Below are 17,632 nucleotides of genomic sequence, written 5' to 3' on the forward strand. Positions count from 1 at the left end.
TAGACCTTTGGTTCAGTAAGTAACCTTAGGAACAGCATGGATAGACACACAATAACAATGTGATGCAGCCTATATGCAGAGAAAACAAAAGCAGCAGTATTAGGATTACAATATGGAGAAGCAGAATATTAAGTAAATACAGTTCCTAAAGTATAAGGTAAATATTTAGTGTAATAAGTTAAAGAGTTTCAAGAAAAAGAATGTAGACTGAAGCGAACAAGCGAATGTCCACGGTTGGACCCAGTGCAGCATTCATATTCTGTTTCTACATATGAAATCCTGTGTGTTTAATAATGCATCCACCCATCCAGCCAACAAGACAGGTTACAGGCCTGCAGCTTATTTTTCTGTGTGTGCGTGTGCGTGCGTGTGTGTGTGTATTCTTCTATGAATCAGGCATGTAGCATCCAGCAGACGTCTCTGATGTATACTCTATCACCGAACTCAATCTGGAGCTGCACGTAAACCACACAGGCAATATCAATGACAACATATATATACAGTATATGTATCCAATGTTTACACAAATATCTCATATCCACTCACATCTGCTGCAACTGATAGCTTAAGGCAATGCCGTGTGTTTCTGTTTGGTCTTCACAAGAGGAGTAAGTGAGATGGATTTGGAAAAAAGAAAGAATCCATTTCGGTCATGATGTAGGTCAGAAATACAATGATTTGCTGTAATATGGAGAAACAGTAGATAGCAAGAGCAAATCATTTGTATTTGAACTGTACGAGTGCATCGGAGTTCTATGAATATGTTTGTGCGTCAGGGAGTTATCTGCACGATTGCATGTGTGTTTGTGTTTGTTTATGAGCAGGCCGGCATGTGCACATGCATGTGCACATCTGAGACAAATGGAGAGAGTCTGGAGGCTAGGCTCAGGTTTACACGTGTGTGATCAGACTAAGCAGGGCTTAAAAGGGCCAGCAGCAGGATGGAGAGGAGAAAAGGAGGGCGGAGGGAGGTGATGCAGTGGGGTTATATTGTCCTGGAGGAGGTTTAAGGGGGAGGGTTGGGGTCGGACGGTAGACAGCAGGGATCCTCCTCGCCCCCTGGGAGTTGAACCTACAAACCCCTAACCTTCCTCTAGCCCTCTGGTCATGGACTTGAACCCTGTAACCCCCTGATGGACAATCTGTTCTCCTCCCAAGCCTCGCTGCAGCACTGTGCATGCCATTAACGGATAAATAGGCTGTGTGTGTGTGTGTGTGTGTGTGTGTGTGTGTGTGTGTGTGTGTGTGTGTGTGTACACAGGGACACTTCCATGTATGAGTCAAGTGTTTGGTCAGTTGGCTGCGGCTTTGACGTCGGGTCTTGCCCCCTTTTTATTTAATGCTTGTCAAACAGAGGAGGTGAAAAAAAAGAAGGCTGAAGCGCAGTGATTTGTTGTTCAATTCTTGTCTCTGCTTTGTCGAGATTTCTGTTTTGCAAGCCGGTGTGAGAGGTGATTTTTTTATTTTGTACTCATTCCAACAGATGAGTGAACTATTCCATGTGATCCACATGGGCTCTTTCTTTCTGTCTCCAGTGGATCCCTGCTCCCCTAGTGTCCCTCTAACGAGGACAAAAGCAGAGAGGTTTATGCATGCCCAGACCCGGCTCATTCTTCACCTGTCAACAAAATCATTCTTACCTCGGAAAAAAAAATGAAGATACAGTAGGGAGGAGGACAGGACAGGAACGGTTAGTGAGAGGGGAAAGGATGTAAGGAAGAAAAGAAGAGGGTTGATACATTCCTCTTTGCCTTTTTTTTTGCTCTCCTTTATTTCTCTATTTCTTCCCTTGTTTGTGTTTGTAGGGTCTTCTTATCAGATCCCAGCTCCATTCAAGGCCTCAGTCAGGGGAAGAAGGCAGACGCCTCCATCTCTCTTTCATTCAATCTCTCTGTCTCTCTTGCTGTCTCGTGCTCTCCCTCTCCTAACCTTTGAGAATAAGAGCCTTGAATTTGAATTTCAGAGCAAGCTAGCGAGCAAGAGGAGGGTTTGGAAGGAGGAGGAGGGGGGGTGAGTAGGAGAGGAGGGGAGGCTTGGGCAGGGGGGGAGGAGGAGGAGGAGGGGGTGGTTGTTGGAGCTGCGGTCGCTGAGAAAGGGCCTGCTCAGCGCGTCCCCCGGCCTCCCCCCTTAGAAGGGCCCCGATCGATACAAACTCGGAGCAATAAAGCTTTCCCCCTGTCATCTCTGCAGAATACAAAGCAGAATAGAGAGAGGGAGAGAGAAAGAGAGGGAGAGGGAGAAAAAGAGAGAGAGGGAGAGAGGTGAAAAGCTGTTCCGCTAGCCAGACCAATTTCCTAACCCCCCTCCTCCTTCTCACTCGCTTCACCACCACCACCACCTCTCCAGCACACCACCACCACCACCTCTATCACCCCCTTTCCTTACCTCCGTCTTTTTATCTATCGCTCTTTCACCTCTTTTCCCCAAATGCACGATATATCCCCCCGACTGTATGGCTGAGCAGCTATCTCTCCATAATAAATACAGCATGAATAAAGTATACAATAGATTCCCTGTTTCCCCAACTATCGCAGAGAAAGGTAGAAAGGGGGAGATGAGGGAGGGAAAAGTGGCAAAAAATGGTGGTGTGATGGGGAACAGCTAGGGAGTAGGATGGATGGAAAACAGGAAGGAAGGATAGTTATATCTGGGGATAAAGTGTGTGAGTGTGTGTGTGTGTGTGTGTGTGTGTGTGGAGAGGGGAGAATAGGGATAAGGTAGAGAAAAGGAGGGAGGGGGAGAGGGATTGCACCCAGAGAAAGATGGATGTAGCGATACAGGTAGAGAGGAGGCGGAGGAATATTGATGAGGAGGAGGAGGAGGAGGAGGAGGTGGGGGGGTTAGTAGAGGAAGAGGCAAAATGTGTGTGGATGGGTGAGGGAGCGAGCGCGAGGGAAAAGAGAGAGAGAGGTGAGGGGGTCAAACAGCAATCCCTTGAATTGAGAGCCAATTACTGTAATTGTAATCTGGATTCAAAGCATAGAGACACAGCAGTGACAGGCTCATGCAGGCAACCACGGACACACACACACGCACGCACAAAACAGACAAAAGACAGCGTGTGTGTGTGTCTCTACATCCCTACATGCTGTGTTGATTGTACTGTGAAACTGCAGATGTGCATGCATTTTGTGTGTTTTGTGTGTGTATGTTTGTGTGTGTGTGTGTGTGTGTGTGTGTGTGTGTGTGTGTGTGTGTGTGTGTGAGCGAGCCCTTGTCTCTATTCTTCTCCACTGAATGGCAGTGCAGGAGTCAGCCTGCCAATCAACTATTGTACTCTTGTCAATTTAATAATATTTCTGAGCGCTGACCTCCACAGCGCTACAGCCATCGCTCTATGTGTGTGTTAGCGTGAGTGTGTTCCTATATATTTTCTGTCTTTCTCTCTTTCACCTCAGCCTAACCCCCACCCTTTCCCTCCCCCTTCCTCTATCTCCCTCCCCTGGTCCCTGTCTCTCATTCTCTACTTTATTAGAAGAAGATAGTGCGAATCCTTCATCTCTCCTCCACTAATTCTCTCCGTTATTGTCCCTCCGTTCGGCCCTCCGTGTCTCTGCACTCCTTCACTTGTGTCCTCCTTTCTTTTCTAGCCATGATCTATATTGCTCGTTTTTTCCTTCTCTCTTTTTTTTTTTTTTTTTTTGCACCGGCCTCCTTCCCGTCCTTTCCTGTTATGCTTCCTCTCATTCTTTCTTTCACTCTATCACCTCACACGGATGTCACTTCCCTATCTTTCCTGCTCTCTTTTCTCCCCCGGACCTCATCCCTCCATCACCTTATCTCAACTTCACCCTCTTTTTTTCCTCTCTGCCCCACTGATGTCTCTTTTCCAGGCTGCCTCATATTCAACATTGTCCCTTTTTGCTTTTTCATCATCATAGGCTCATTTTGTCAACTCTATGTCCCCCTCTCATTCCTCACCCTCCCTCCCCTCCACCCTTCCTTCCTTCCACATCCCTCTCTCCCTCTCCCTCCCTCCACCCCGTTCGTTCCCTGGGGAGGTCAGTAATAATGGTAGTGATGGAGTGAGAGAGGGAGGTGCGATTATTGTCTTGTCGGGAGTCAGAGGAATCGATCGGCCCAGAAATATGAGGCGCGAGAAAGAGCCGCTGTGTCAGATACAATAACCACCCGCTCCCGGGGGCTTACACACATACATACACACACATTTAGACACACACACAACATACAGACACATACCCGTATTTCGACACGAGCGTACACATTTATTTGGCTCGACGCAAGTGCAGACGCTGACACGCCCGCACACTCGTACCATCTTTCTTTTTCATTAACGCAATGCACATACATCCCTCTTCTTCTGTGGTGTAGAGTGGTGAGGCAGCCCAATCATCTACATGCTTTGATCTGAGATAAAGCACAGAAGTAGATCTGTTCTGATCATTCTTCATGCACAGATAAAGGGCAAGGCGAGGAAAATCGCTCACACACCTTTCACTCACGTAGCTATAAACAGACATAAACACACACATACACGCGCGCGCCGCACACACACGCTCACACTGAGACCTTTCACTGCTGTTGCCTGGCAACGTGGCCGAGTGTCCAATCCGAGCCGAGAACAGTGGCCAGTGATGTCACAGCTGCTGCTGACCAGCAGGTCTGAGAGAGAAAGAGAGACAGAGGAGGAGAAGAGAAAGTTTGAATTGGAGAAAGAAAAAAAGGGGAAGGTCGCAAGAAAAGAGTGGGATGATGATGAGAGGGTTTGAAGGAAGAGAGGCAGAGGAGGTGAAGAACACACCGAGGTGAAAGAGGGGACGGGTGGGTGGAGGGAGCACACACAGACGATGGTTGCCATAACTGAAGTGCATTCTTTTTTTGTATTTTAATTGGGAGAGAGAATATAGATGCTTATACACAACAGTCTGCTTTGCAGTGTAAGTGAACAGTTTGGTCTAAAGTGGCCTCCATGTTCCTCGAGGCAGCGATGAAGGCCACAGGTCCCTCCCAGTAGACCCTTCGCTCTTCTGCCAGAAGAAGAAGAAGAAGAGGGGGTAAAAGAGAAGGGTGAAAAGAAAAAGATTTGAGCTTCAACCTTGGTAGCGCCATGGGAGAGAATGGTGTCTGTCTAGACAAGCCCGGCTCCCCACGGGCTGCCGAGATGATATAGAGAAGAGGGGAATGGTGTGAGAGAAGGATGGAGGGGTGGAGGGGCCAGAGGAAAAGGAGCGATTGAGAGGTATTAGGACAGGAGAGGAATAGGTGTTGTAAAGGTGTAGGCGGCGTGTATGTGTGTGTGAGATGGCACAGGTCCCATGGCAGCCAACAGTGTGAGTGTGTTTTAGCCCCTGCTGCTTCTCATACAAAACCTCAACCTCTGTAGTCTCCACACTGCCAGACCCACTGTTTATAATCCTGCAACTCCTCATGGGGCTACACCTGCACACACACACACACCTATGCACTAGACTGGATTTCAGATCTCTCACCTTGTAGAATAGAGTCTTGCTGTTGGGCTACGTATAGGACTTGGTGGGTCCATCATGAGCCGTGCTCTGTCCCCTCTATAAGGAGAGGAATATGATGGATTATATGAATTAGAGCCAGTGTGTGCTCCAGGCCTGAGGCTGCACTAGATATAGGAGGACCGAGCCATGGAGGGATACTGAACTGGTTTGGAGACCTCTGAATTGTCCCTGCAATGACCCATTATACACATACAGCGTCCTCACCCGCAGCTAACATCCTCTCTCAAATCTTTTTATTCCTGTCTCTCTCTCACCTTCATTCCCATCACTCTTTCTCTTCTCCTTCATTCCCTCCCGTTTTTTCTTTACTACTCCTCTTTTTCTCCCTCTTAGTAACCCCCCCAACCCTCCCTCCCTGCCGCTCCGTCTCTCTGACAGTGGAGTGATTGATGGTGCTCTAGAGGCCTCAGCCTCCCCCCATCCTCCTCCCTGGGGTCCCACTATCAGATTGTGTGTGTGTGTATATATGTGTGTGTGTTTATTATCTTACAGACATAACTTCTAGTGGTGGCACACTCTGCGTAAACATCGCTCATATCACTTAAAAATCAGCAAAATAATTAGTTATTCGTTATTTTTGCTCATTTATTCAATTTTTTTAGGTAATATCACTGTTTATTATACAGTATGTGTTAATATGTTGTGTTCCACTGAAAGCATTTGCCGTTGGCCCAATATCATCTAAGTGGCAAATCATCTGGAGTGTTACTAGGTCTGGTCTCCATGGTAACCAAGGCTCAGACCTCCTTGGGGCAGGAAGGCCCCCCATGGCCATGAACTGTACGACACACACACACACTTAGATCTACCAGTGAGCTATTGGAGCAACTCAAACAAATCTGCACACACACACACACACACACACACACACACACACACACACACACAGAGTCACGCACAGAGACACACTTTGGTAGTTATGTGGGTAGATTGGAGTTTGAACAAAGGTCACGGCCAAAGCCAGGCTGCCCAGACAACCTCTGACCCACAGAAACGCCCCCTTCCCAACGCGCAGTCTGTAAGTGTCCTTGGTCAGGCCTGGCAGTCTGTCCGTTCACATCCTGATAAACAAAATAACACTGCCAAATAAATTGGTGAAACTGAAGATTTGTCTCAGGCCTTAAGTCTGTTTGACGTCCCACCTGCATCTTAAGGTGTCTGACTGTGATCATAGTTTTTTTGTTTTATTAGCACTCCAAAAACAGAAAAAACTGGGAGAGAAAATACTGTAAATAACTATTATTTCATTATGGGTAATCTGTTGATTATTTTCTAGATTAATCAATGAATTGTTTGTCTATAAAATGTCATAAAACAGAGTCCAAGGTGGAAACGTTAAATTCCATGTGTTACCCAATCATCAGGCCAAAACCAAAAGACATTTAGTTCACACTTACCTTTGATTAAGGAAAGCAGCAAATCCTCACAGTGAGAAGTTTGGCATTTTTCTGTAAAAGTTTCAGAAAAGATTAATCAGTTATCAAAATAGTTGGTAGATAATTTTATTTTTGTCAACCAGTCATTAAATGACCAGTCCTCTCAACTGTAAATCCATCTTTTTACTAAAAAAAACATTGTGCCTTTGTGAGATTTTTTTAAATAAAGCTATTGGTTTCTGTGCTGATATTTTCCTCATAGTAAATATATATTCATGTATCTCAGAACATCAGTATTTGTATGTGTTTGAGGACAGATTTAAAAGAGATGTCTCTGTGTAACAGAGCACCTCCAGTGCAGGGCTATATGCACTTCTTAGTGAGCGTCTATCCAGCAGTACATTGGGCTGTTGTAAATCACCACATAAAGTATTTATAAGGTTAAACTTGGGAACTCTGCTGCCGTTAGCTTTTGAATTAGTGAACTCGGACCAAGGGAGAAGGAAGGGGAGGGAGGGGGGTGATCAGTGGTCCTGGTCCCCTCTTCCAGAGATGGAGCTTATTTGTTCATCAGGATTAGAGAATCAAGAGTGCCACCTTGTGGTCGGCTTGGCCCACTGTGGGAGCAGCACGTTGACACTTTAAGATTTGAAAATCTAGGCAGTATTTCTGCTGAAACATGCAATTCTGCTTCCTTGAGATCATTCCCTGACTTCAGAGTTTCACTTATTTAGCAGCTTCTTAGTCTGTTAATCCTAGTGGGTGGCACTGATAGTGGCTCATATCTAGTTAATCTGCAATGTTCCACTTTCAGGTCACAACTATCCGTCACATGTAGAGATTCGTGGTGTGGCTTTGTGTGGTGCATCACTGTGTGCAGCCCACAGTGTGGGGTGGTCAGTGGTACAGTGAGTGTTGTGACTGACTTTTTCCTTCCGCTCGGGTTAGAGTGGAGCTGTGGCTGGTATAGTTAGCTGAGGATGTCTCACATCTTCTCTTGTTGGTGCCGACCTCCCTCGACCGACCACCTTCCTCCCACTGATGTACTCACTAACAACAACCCCACAGTCATAGACGCTGATATGACCAAGGAGAGATGGTCGTGACTCATGGTAGACAAAACCAACCACGAGAGCTTGTTAGAAGAGCTTAGAGTTGAGGAAAAACTCAAAGCTCAGTTGAGTTTTGGATAGTTTTTTTTTTTTTTTTAAGGTACACTGTGTCACATATCATGTATCATACACTCGTCGGTCAGAATGTCAAGCCTGCTGTTTTTCTCTTGCGTGAGTGAGTGAGTGAGTGAGTGGCTGTTTCCAGCCGCGCCATCACTTTCCGTCGGCACTCGTCATCCCCCTCTTTTTCACCTCATCTATCTCTTCGATCTCCTCGCTCACTCACTCTCTCCCACTCTCTAACCTCTTGCATGTCCCCCTTTCTTTTTTTCCCTTCTTCTTCTATAGTCTTATATTTTTCTCCCCTCTGTGCCGAGTTCCTCCTCTTTTGAGGCTTACTTCCTGTTGTTTGCAGGATGTGGGGAGGAGGTGGGGCTTGGGGGGTGTGGACTAGAGAGAGAGTAATTCTCTCTAACCATATGATTTAATACACTCCTCCTTTTTGGTTTGAGAGAGAGAGAGAGAGTGGGAGAGGGAGAGTTTTTTCTTTACGTAGCGCGCCGCGCACACACACCCTCTCACACAGACACAGATATGACCAAGACAGCAGCAATAGCAGCAAAGGACTTCTCCAGTATGTGGTTGCCAGGTGAGTGACTGTCTGTGCAGCCCTCTCTCTGCTGGCCTTCATTTAACAAGACCAATTAAGCTTTGCGTGAGGGAGAGGGCACTGTGTGTGTGTGTGTGTGTGTGTGTGTGTGTGTGTGTTTGTGTGTGTGAGGAAGAGAACTGTGTCTTCACTGTTGATTAATGCCACTGGGTCTAACAAGCTCAGCTAATTAGAGAACATCAAAGAGAGGTGGTACGGAGAGAAAGATGTGGATGGATGGATGGATGGGTGGACGCCTGTCGCATGCAGAGGGAAAGGTCAGCCACCTCTCCAGCCCATAGCATGCCTGTGTGTGTGTGTGTGTGTGTGTGTGTGTGCGTGTGTGTGTGTGTGTGTGTGTGTGTGTGTGTGTTTATACTGAATACTGAATGCTAAAAATGCTTGAGAAAAATACAGTAGAAGAAAGTTTTTGGAAATGTCATTTAAAATGCAGTTGTGATGAAAAACCTGTGTTGCAGTCAGTATTTTTGTATATTGGGATTATTTTTCATTTGTCATCATAAAACACCTTTTCTTTTTAGTGTCTAGCACTGCGGCAGTGTTGCATTTGTTTTCAGTTTATAGGTATTTAGCTGATAAGGTTTCTTACCGTGCAACTTTGACACCTGGGTTAACTTTCTGTGTGTGTGTGTGTGTGGGAGATTTGGGGGGTTGCACTGATTATTGTTTTGCCTATTTTGAAATTGAAATGTATGTCAATTAATTCAAAACACATTTTGAAAGCATTTAGATACAAAGATACTTCTTTTAAAAAAGACAGATAATCAAAAGGGGAAATGCCTCAAATAGCTGCCATTGTCAGTATTTTAAAATGTATGAAAACAAAGCAGAGAAATGTGACTCTTGTTGCCCCTCGGCCTTGTTTTGGTGGTCAGCTTCAGCTGAGAGAAAGTGTCAGACACAGTCTCAGTTGACCGACAGCGAGTCGTAAAGAGAAGCACAGCAGGTTTTTGGATGACTCACCAATTACCAGAAATCAATGTTTAAATGTCAATTAGCTCATATTTCTTAGCCTTTGATGTCCTGATATGATTTCTTAAAAATTACATGTTTCATTTTTATCAGGGAGTGATTCATGGACTAAAAAATCACAGAGTCACATCGTAACCTGATGTGGTCACTGCTGTGACCTTCAGTACGTTACTCTGACCAGAGTGACGCATCCTGAGCACCATACTGCAAAAAACGCACAACATTAGATCTTAGTACAAATAAAACAAAGGTCAATATTGGTGTAATAGGTTAGAGGGTTAATGTGAGAACGAAAATGTCAGAAATTCATTTTGCTTAGTTAAAAATTGATTACACAGTTTTGTTAATTTAGGCCAGAATTCTAAGTGAATAAATGAGGAATTTCAATATTAATTATTTGTAAGATCAGTGTAGTCTTCTTGCCTTCTGCATTTACAACCTCTCTCAACTACTCACTATTTATTTTCACTTATTTATATAATTTTGCAAACTGTCAGGGAGGTTCTCATTGACAATGTGACATCCTTGTTTATTCCAACAGCATTTTCTTTTGTTCATGAAGTGTTTTAAAAGCTCAGTTTTATCATTGTAGTAATTTTGTTGTGTAGTTTCACAAGACAGACAGAAGCTTAACGCAGATAAAATGGCCAACAATGTCAGCAGCACAGACTGTAATGATGCTGCTTTGAAACCTTTGTAGCTTTTTAAATTATTGTTCGATTTTTCCGCTGTGATTCTTCACTTAAATTTTAAAGCCTCTCTTCATCCACTTATTTTAATTTATTTACATTTGTTCAAATCCTTTTTTCATTCTCAAATTTTGACATCAACTTATGTCTTCACCCCCGTCCAGATGTGCTAAAGCTGGTCGACTCTTGGGCGCACAGTTTTAGTCGGAAAGCGTTTCTTTGCAATCAAATTGGGCACCCCTTGGTTTTTCAAATCCATAGTTAGTAGGTGCGGTGACTCCAGTTCCCAGACACCCCCCTTGGCGCCAGGGTTGTGTCCTGAATCAGGAAGTGGGGTGCAGGTTTATGGGGAGGGGGGTTGGGGGGGGGGGGATTCAGGGTAGTTGCAGCGGAGTTTCATCTCAGCCAAAATACCCAGAGGACAGTAACAGAAACAGTCCAGACTGAGCACAGTCACTGTTGTTCCTTGTTCCTTTACTATTGCATCATTTATTCATGACACAGGATTATACAGCATTAAAACTGCTCTGTTTAACACACAGCAAGTATGATGCAGCCCTCTGCTCTTACTGGAACAAAGTTAAACCCTGAGCTTTGCTGTGAGATTAGCATAACAGCTTAATGAGGGACGAAATACACACAGTAATTTAACAAAGTAGTCTGAGAAACACTTCTGTAAATTAACTTGTTACCAAAGTAGAACAACGAGCCACTGTTAAGAGACGCTGCCTCTTATTCTCATACTTATTTAAACATCACTAAAATTCTAAAAACGTTGCTCTGTGTCAAGCAAAATTAGTTGTGCGTCTGTGTGTGTGTGCAGCAATGTGTTGTAAAAGAGAAAGGGAGGTTTTTAAAAGATAGAGTGAAAGAGAGGGAGAGAGCAGGCTAATATTAATAGCCTCGCTGACAGTAAGTGTTGGGTTTAGCACTCTGCATTCAACCCGGTACAAGGGGAAGTCGGGAGGGGAAGTGAGAAAAAGACACAGCATCTTGATATACTGTCCCACCACTGTATTACTGACCACATTATCCACCATGCTACTGTCTGTAGGCCATTTTGAACCATGAATCAATACACACCTTCCCCGTGTGTCCTGCGAGCGGGCAGTACAGAGCAAGAGGCAGCACTTTGGGAACTTCACATTACAGCTGTTTTATGAGCTGGACAGTCATTTTATATTTGGCTTTTGGTATTACTGTACACACACTGCACACACTGATGACTGGAGCACAAGATAGTTCAGTGTAATACAGGTGACGCATGGTAATTCTTTGTTTTTAAATGTATGCATCATGAGTGTAATTCCAAAACAGGAGCTGTATGTATGTATGTATGTAATATTGGAATAACCACAAAGACCCTAATAAAAGACCAAGCAGATGTTTGCATCCACATGGCTGGTGACAAAATTAGCTTTTTTTGCAGAAGTCCATTTATTTGAGGGAAACCCTGCGGTCAGTGTGTGCGTGTATATTTCCTGACCTAAGGTTATAACCAGTGTGGCAGCAGAGTGGAGCTTTTCTAGCTGGTCGCCACTTCCCCCTTCCCCTAAAGACACTGCATGTACCAAAGTCCACTGTTCACACATGTGTCACTGCAACAAATGTGCTCGTGCTGCTGGATGTGAGTGGCTCATTGTTTCTATCTTGTCTTCACGACAACTGCACTGGACTGGCAGTTTGGTTATTTAAAAGTGGCATCAGGTCAGTGATGGTCAGCGGAGCGGTCATCCTCTCCATGTGTCACTGCTGCCCCCTGATGGTGAAAACCATGCTTGACCACTTACTTGTTGGCATTGCAGGAGTCATATAAGAGTGTTTTCTGTATTTATAGTGTGTCTTATTGATGTGAGCTCAACAATAAGCTGATGGGCAAATTAAAAACTGCCACGGCGTCGGCGTGCTCTCATCTGCAACAAGAGAAGCAACAGGGTGAAGAGAGGAGAGATAAAAGGGAGAGGAAAGGGTGAAAGGGGAGAGAGAAAAAAAGGAGGGAGACTGAGAGTTTATTATGCAGGTGGCAGATATAATTAGTTGGTCGTTGGGCGGATTTGCATGTTTTCACAAAAGGGAAGTAGCTCTACGTGTCTGTATGGTGTGTGTGTGTGTTAGGGAAAGAGAGAACAAGAGCGAGAGAAAAAAAGGTTTCAAATGGACACAACAAAAAGTTGTCTTTCAGTTTGTGGTTTCCAACAAATAAAAAGATTTGTAGTGAGATGATACCATTGGGTGATTAATAAAACAAAACCACACACACTCACACACACACACACACACACACACACACACACACACACACACACACACACACGTACAGGCATGCACACACACAAATATATTCCGCCATAACTCTTAAAATCATCCTCATTCCCATCTTTCCAGTGCTCTCTGCTGCCAAAATGCTCTACTCCTTTTGTGATAGATTTAAAGACTTAAATTTCATGCCTCCCTGTCTTCACTGCTGTTGCCATGGGACTGTCCCAATACAGTATCAACCAGGAAGTGATGGGGTCTTGTAATGAATGACACACAACATGTGACACTTTTAGTGGCGAGGTGCTCCCACGTAAACACCTTGAGTTAAATTTAGAAAGAGCAAACACCTTGGGTCAACCTACTCTTTTGTTAAACCGCTAATTGGAAAGAATGAATGGCTGTGGGTAGGTTTCAACTAGTGAATGATTCAGCCACACTGTTTGGTATACAGTGTGTGTAGGCATGGCCTGTGACCTGAAAACACTTTAACCTATCTATATTCAACACCCTGGCCATCTTCTCTTCTTTCCCCTCTCGTCATCGAGATTCTGATCAGCTGCTTTCTAAATGCTTCTGTCTGCATTTCTTTGTTTGTCTGAGACAGATTTAAGAATCAACATTGCTGACTTATTTATATGTGTGTGTGTGTGTGTGTGTGTGTGTGTGTCTTCCTGTTACAGATATCAGGATGTCAAAGCCAGTAGAGGTTGAGAAAGTAGGGGCTGACTCACCCTTGGAGGGCACAGGTGAGATGTAGTAACAGATATATAAAGTACATTTCTATTGTATGTAATCAGCTGTATATTATAATGTAAATCGCAGTAGTGTGTGCGTGACTTTTTGTTCGTGATCAGTTTCTCACTTTTTCCTCTCCCTCCCACGCAGATTCAGAGCGGAATGGACCTGAATCAAATCACCAGGTACGCCTGATTCTTGTGATTATTATGGGCTATCTCCCTCCTCTTTCACCTACATCATTAATGCTCCAAAAGAGATAGCGCGAATCAGACAGTCACGTGGCTGATTGTTTCCATTTTCGATTAATGTGTCCGTTAGTCTATATTCATTTAAATTCACCTCAAAGTAGCTTTACTGGCATGACCATATTTAAACACAGCATCACTAAAGCACATTTTACATGGAGGTATGAACAGGAAAAGGTACTGTATGATGTTTGTCAGTTTCTCAGAGGCAAAGGTGTCAGTCCAACATATTCAATTGACAATGAAATCAAACAGAGAAAAGCAGCAAATCCTCACATTTAAGCAGCTGGAAGCAGTAAAGGTTCAGCTTTTTTGCTTGATGAATCACTAAAACAGTTGTTAAAAAAGACAAATATTGATAAAAGAACATCTTCTCTTGATAAATCAGCTATTTGTAGGAACAAGAAAATAGATTAAATTAAACAGAATGCTTTTAAAGTAATTTTTGGCAGTCATTTCTGATGAGATGTCTGGTTTGTTTCCTCTAGGCTCAGTCAATGAAAGTCAACCCCTTTCCCCTTTCACCCACCCTGAGCAGCAGCAAGGTGGGTGCATGTGTGTGTGTGTGTCCGTGTCACTTAACTGCCTGTGCATGTCTGTGCGTATGTCTGGTCTTCTGTTTGTGCATCTTTTGTGTTTTAACGTCCCACAATAGGTTTATTGACAGTATAGCTGCCTCGGCTTTGTATTCGTTGCTGCGCATTCAATTGTTCTTTTGTCGTGTTCAACGTCGAGGTTCATAGTGTCGACTGAATGTAAACAGATTCGCTCAGAGCAGAGAGTATGATGGCACTCTCCCTTCACAAAGCGCACTGAGAATAGCAATAAATCTATAATGCTACAACTCTCACCAAAAGGTGGAATGGTCCTAATTTGCATATATATGCAAAACAGTAAGCTGGAAGAGCTTCCCCCTGCCAGTTACAACATGCCTGATTCTTGGAGGAAACGTCCTCCTTTTGTGTTAGGAGAGAGACGAGTGGACTCTTGGTGCCTGGGACAGATAGAGACACATTTCTCATCAGCGTACTTGTGACTGATTATAAGCATTCATTTGAAAAACTCATTGAATTTAAATAATCAACACTGCCTATCATTATCATGAATAACCAGGTAAGCTTGTGTAGTTGTAGTAGTAGTAGTTTTTAGCTTTGATTTTTGACCTGTTTTAAGTTCTGGGGTTCCCTGTCTTGTGTTTTTTTAAATTTGCTGTGAGTGTTTTTTTTAGCGCAGGCATGCTTTTAATAGTTACTCGGTGCCATTTTTGTCAGGAAGGAGAAGTGTAATTACTTTTTTTTTCAGTAAAGGAGTGATGCGAATGTTCTGGTGGAGCAAAACTCATTTTTATATATATTTAAATTTAATGCTTCTACATTTGCTTCCCTTTTCTTCGTCTTTCAAACAGACTAAGATGGAGGAATGTGGTGAGATGTCCCCGGCCCTTCCTCTCTCTCACGGCCCGACCCCTTCACAGACGGCCCTGCAACATACACAGCTCATGCTGACCGGCTCCCAGCTAGCAGGGGTAAGGCAGATTTTTAATATTTTAATATGCACCTGGACACACACTTTGCTTTGCTTTTACCCTGCTGCTTCACTCGTGCTGCTTTTTGAACACTTTGTTTCCTTCTTTGTCTCCCTCTGTCCATTTCCTTCGTTCATTTCCTCTCCTCTCCTCTCCTCTCTTCTCCTCTCCTCTCCTCTCCTGTCTCCTCACATCTTTCTCTTCGCCAGTTGACAGCACTGTTGCCAGCACAGCAACAGTTGTTGCTGCAGCAGGCTCAAGCGCAGCTCCTGGCTGCAGCTGTGCAGCAGTCCAGTGCAGCTCACGCCGCTCATGCTGCCCACGCAGCTGCCCAAGCCAATCAGCAAGCTCAGGCAGCCGCAGCAGCAGCAGCAGCAAATCAGCAAGCCCAGCAGCAGCAGCAACAGCAGCAGCAGCATCAGGCGGGACAAACAGGGCAGCAGGCCCAGTCGCAGTCCCAGGGGCAGGGACAGAGCACACAGGAACAGACAGCCCAAAGTGTCCCACCTCCTCCACCCCAGCTCACCCTCTCCCAGCCAATCCAGCTTACCGCCCAGGTACTGACTGCCAATCAAAGCCACTTCCTGGTGAGCGGCTTGATTGAGGAACCAGTATCAAGCTATGGAACAATTTTTCTTGCATGTCTATTGTATATTTCATGATTCATACCTTCCACCTTGCACGGATGCACACATTTTCCATCTCTTTTTCTCATCCGTCATACAATAACAACATATTTCCTCCTACTACGATGTTTTTGGCACGTCTATATATGCTTCTCTCCGCAGGTAGAGAGAGATAACACATTAACACATTTTATGTGACTGAGCCTTCCATTTAGCCTTATGACTTAATAGAAGCGTATTCTCTCTCTGATCTGTCCATTCACTCTTGACTGAACAGGACATCCAGCAGTTGCTGCAGCTCCAGCAGTTGGTGTTGGTGCCCGGCCACTCGCTCCCATCTCCTGCCCAGTTCCTCCTCCCACCGGCACAGCAGGGCCAGCAAGGTGGGCCGGCCTCTTACTGGAACTATGACAGAAATAAGTTGTTAATATACTTTTTTGGTTGTAATTATAGTTGATAAATTTCTCTTTTTTTCGTCCTCAGGACTCCTATCAACACCAAATCTCATTTCGCTACCTCAGCAAAACCAAGGGAGCCTGCTGTCTGCTCCAAATAGAATGGGACTCCAAGCACAGGTACGAGAAAACTTTCAAGCTTTAGTCAGTGGAAAAGAAAACACAGCCTCTGCACCAGCGATAAACAAACACTTCTGTTTCTCCCTCTTCGTTCTCACTTTCATTCCTCTGACGTTGCACCTGCCACAGCGAGATAAGAGTGTGGAGGTGAGCGGTGTGACCACAGTGCCCTCAGTGACCTCTCACCCCGAGGAGCCCAGTGACCTGGAGGAGCTGGAACAGTTCGCCCGCACTTTCAAACAGAGACGCATCAAACTGGGCTTCACACAGGTAGGAAGAGACACCTACTGTGTGTGTGTGCATGTGCAGGTTCCATTAGCAGTCTCTTAGTCTTTGATGTGTTTTGACTGCACTTCTTTCATCCCTCCACCAGGGAGATGTTGGTTTGGCCATGGGGAAGCTGTATGGTAACGACTTCAGTCAGACCACAATCTCTCGCTTTGAAGCCCTCAACCTGAGCTTTAAGAACATGTGCAAGCTGAAGCCACTGCTGGAGAAGTGGCTCAATGATGCAGGTGAGCCCTCATCAAAATAACAGTACTTTACATTTATACTTAAAATAGGTGCTTAAAGAATACAGCAATTAGTCTGACACTCAGTCTGTCTTTATGTTTGCTTTCCTTCATCAGAGACCATGTCCATTGATAGTACCCTGCCCAGCCCCAGCTCCCTGTCCTCTCCCACTTTGGGCTTCGATGGGGTTCCTGGTCGCCGCAGAAAGAAGAGAACCAGCATCGAGACGAATGTACGCGTGGCCCTGGAACGCGCATTCATGACGGTAAGATCATAAACCCAATTATTTAAAGGTTCAGTGTGTCAGATTTAGGGGGATTCAGGGATACCTAGCGGTGAGGATTTCAGATTAAAACCAGCTGAAACTTCTGTAAAGAATGCCTTTAGTGTTATTTTTATTTTTACCAGGAGCTGAATTATCTGCAGAGGTCTAGGACTAGAATTTTTAAAAAGCTGATTAACGATTATTGTTAAACAGAAAATGGTGTCTTAAGCGCTTTTAAAGCATCTTCTAAATCCTGGACAGTAATTTGTTAAGTCGTGATTTTTCCGCAGAGCATTTTAATGTCATGATGTGGCTAAAACATAGCACTGCTGAAATAATGTGAATTCCTGTCTCCCTCCCTTCTCACAGAACCAGAAGCCTACCTCAGAAGAGATCCTGCTGATCGCAGAGCAGCTCAACATGGAGAAGGAGGTGATCCGGGTCTGGTTCTGCAACCGCCGGCAGAAAGAGAAACGCATCAATCCCTCCAGTGCCACCCCTCCCCTGCCCAGCCAGCCCCCCACTGCCCCACCAACGCACAAACCACCCTGCTACAGCCCTCACATGGTAAATATATG

The 17,632-nt window shown here is 44.8% G+C and overlaps 1 protein-coding gene across 9 annotated transcripts in view; it reads left to right on the forward strand.

The window, feature by feature from the left end:
• The window catches only part of pou2f2b (POU class 2 homeobox 2b), a 65,008-nt gene that overhangs the window by 37,291 nt on the left and 10,085 nt on the right, over window positions 1-17,632 (forward strand). For 4 of the 9 annotated variants that reach the window (XM_033639786.2, XM_033639784.2, XM_078171683.1 and 1 more), the window contains exons 2-11: window positions 13,248-13,313; window positions 13,453-13,487; window positions 14,039-14,095; window positions 14,956-15,075; window positions 15,285-15,632; window positions 15,979-16,084; window positions 16,185-16,546; window positions 16,650-16,791; window positions 16,906-17,054; window positions 17,424-17,621. In XM_033639786.2, the coding sequence (XP_033495677.1) occupies window positions 13,248-13,313; window positions 13,453-13,487; window positions 14,039-14,095; window positions 14,956-15,075; window positions 15,285-15,632; window positions 15,979-16,084; window positions 16,185-16,546; window positions 16,650-16,791; window positions 16,906-17,054; window positions 17,424-17,621 (1,583 nt within the window). Of the gene's footprint in view, window positions 1-8,489; window positions 8,627-13,247; window positions 13,314-13,452; window positions 13,488-14,038; window positions 14,096-14,955; window positions 15,076-15,284; window positions 15,633-15,978; window positions 16,085-16,184; window positions 16,547-16,649; window positions 16,792-16,905; window positions 17,055-17,423; window positions 17,622-17,632 lie in introns of those variants that run through there. The other 5 variants (XM_033639791.2, XM_078171684.1, XM_033639787.2 and 2 more) reach the window with 4 other exon arrangements.

The sequence above is a fragment of the Epinephelus lanceolatus genome, chromosome 10 (genome assembly GCF_041903045.1).
Source record: "Epinephelus lanceolatus isolate andai-2023 chromosome 10, ASM4190304v1, whole genome shotgun sequence".
Taxonomy (NCBI): Eukaryota; Metazoa; Chordata; class Actinopteri; order Perciformes; family Serranidae; genus Epinephelus; species Epinephelus lanceolatus.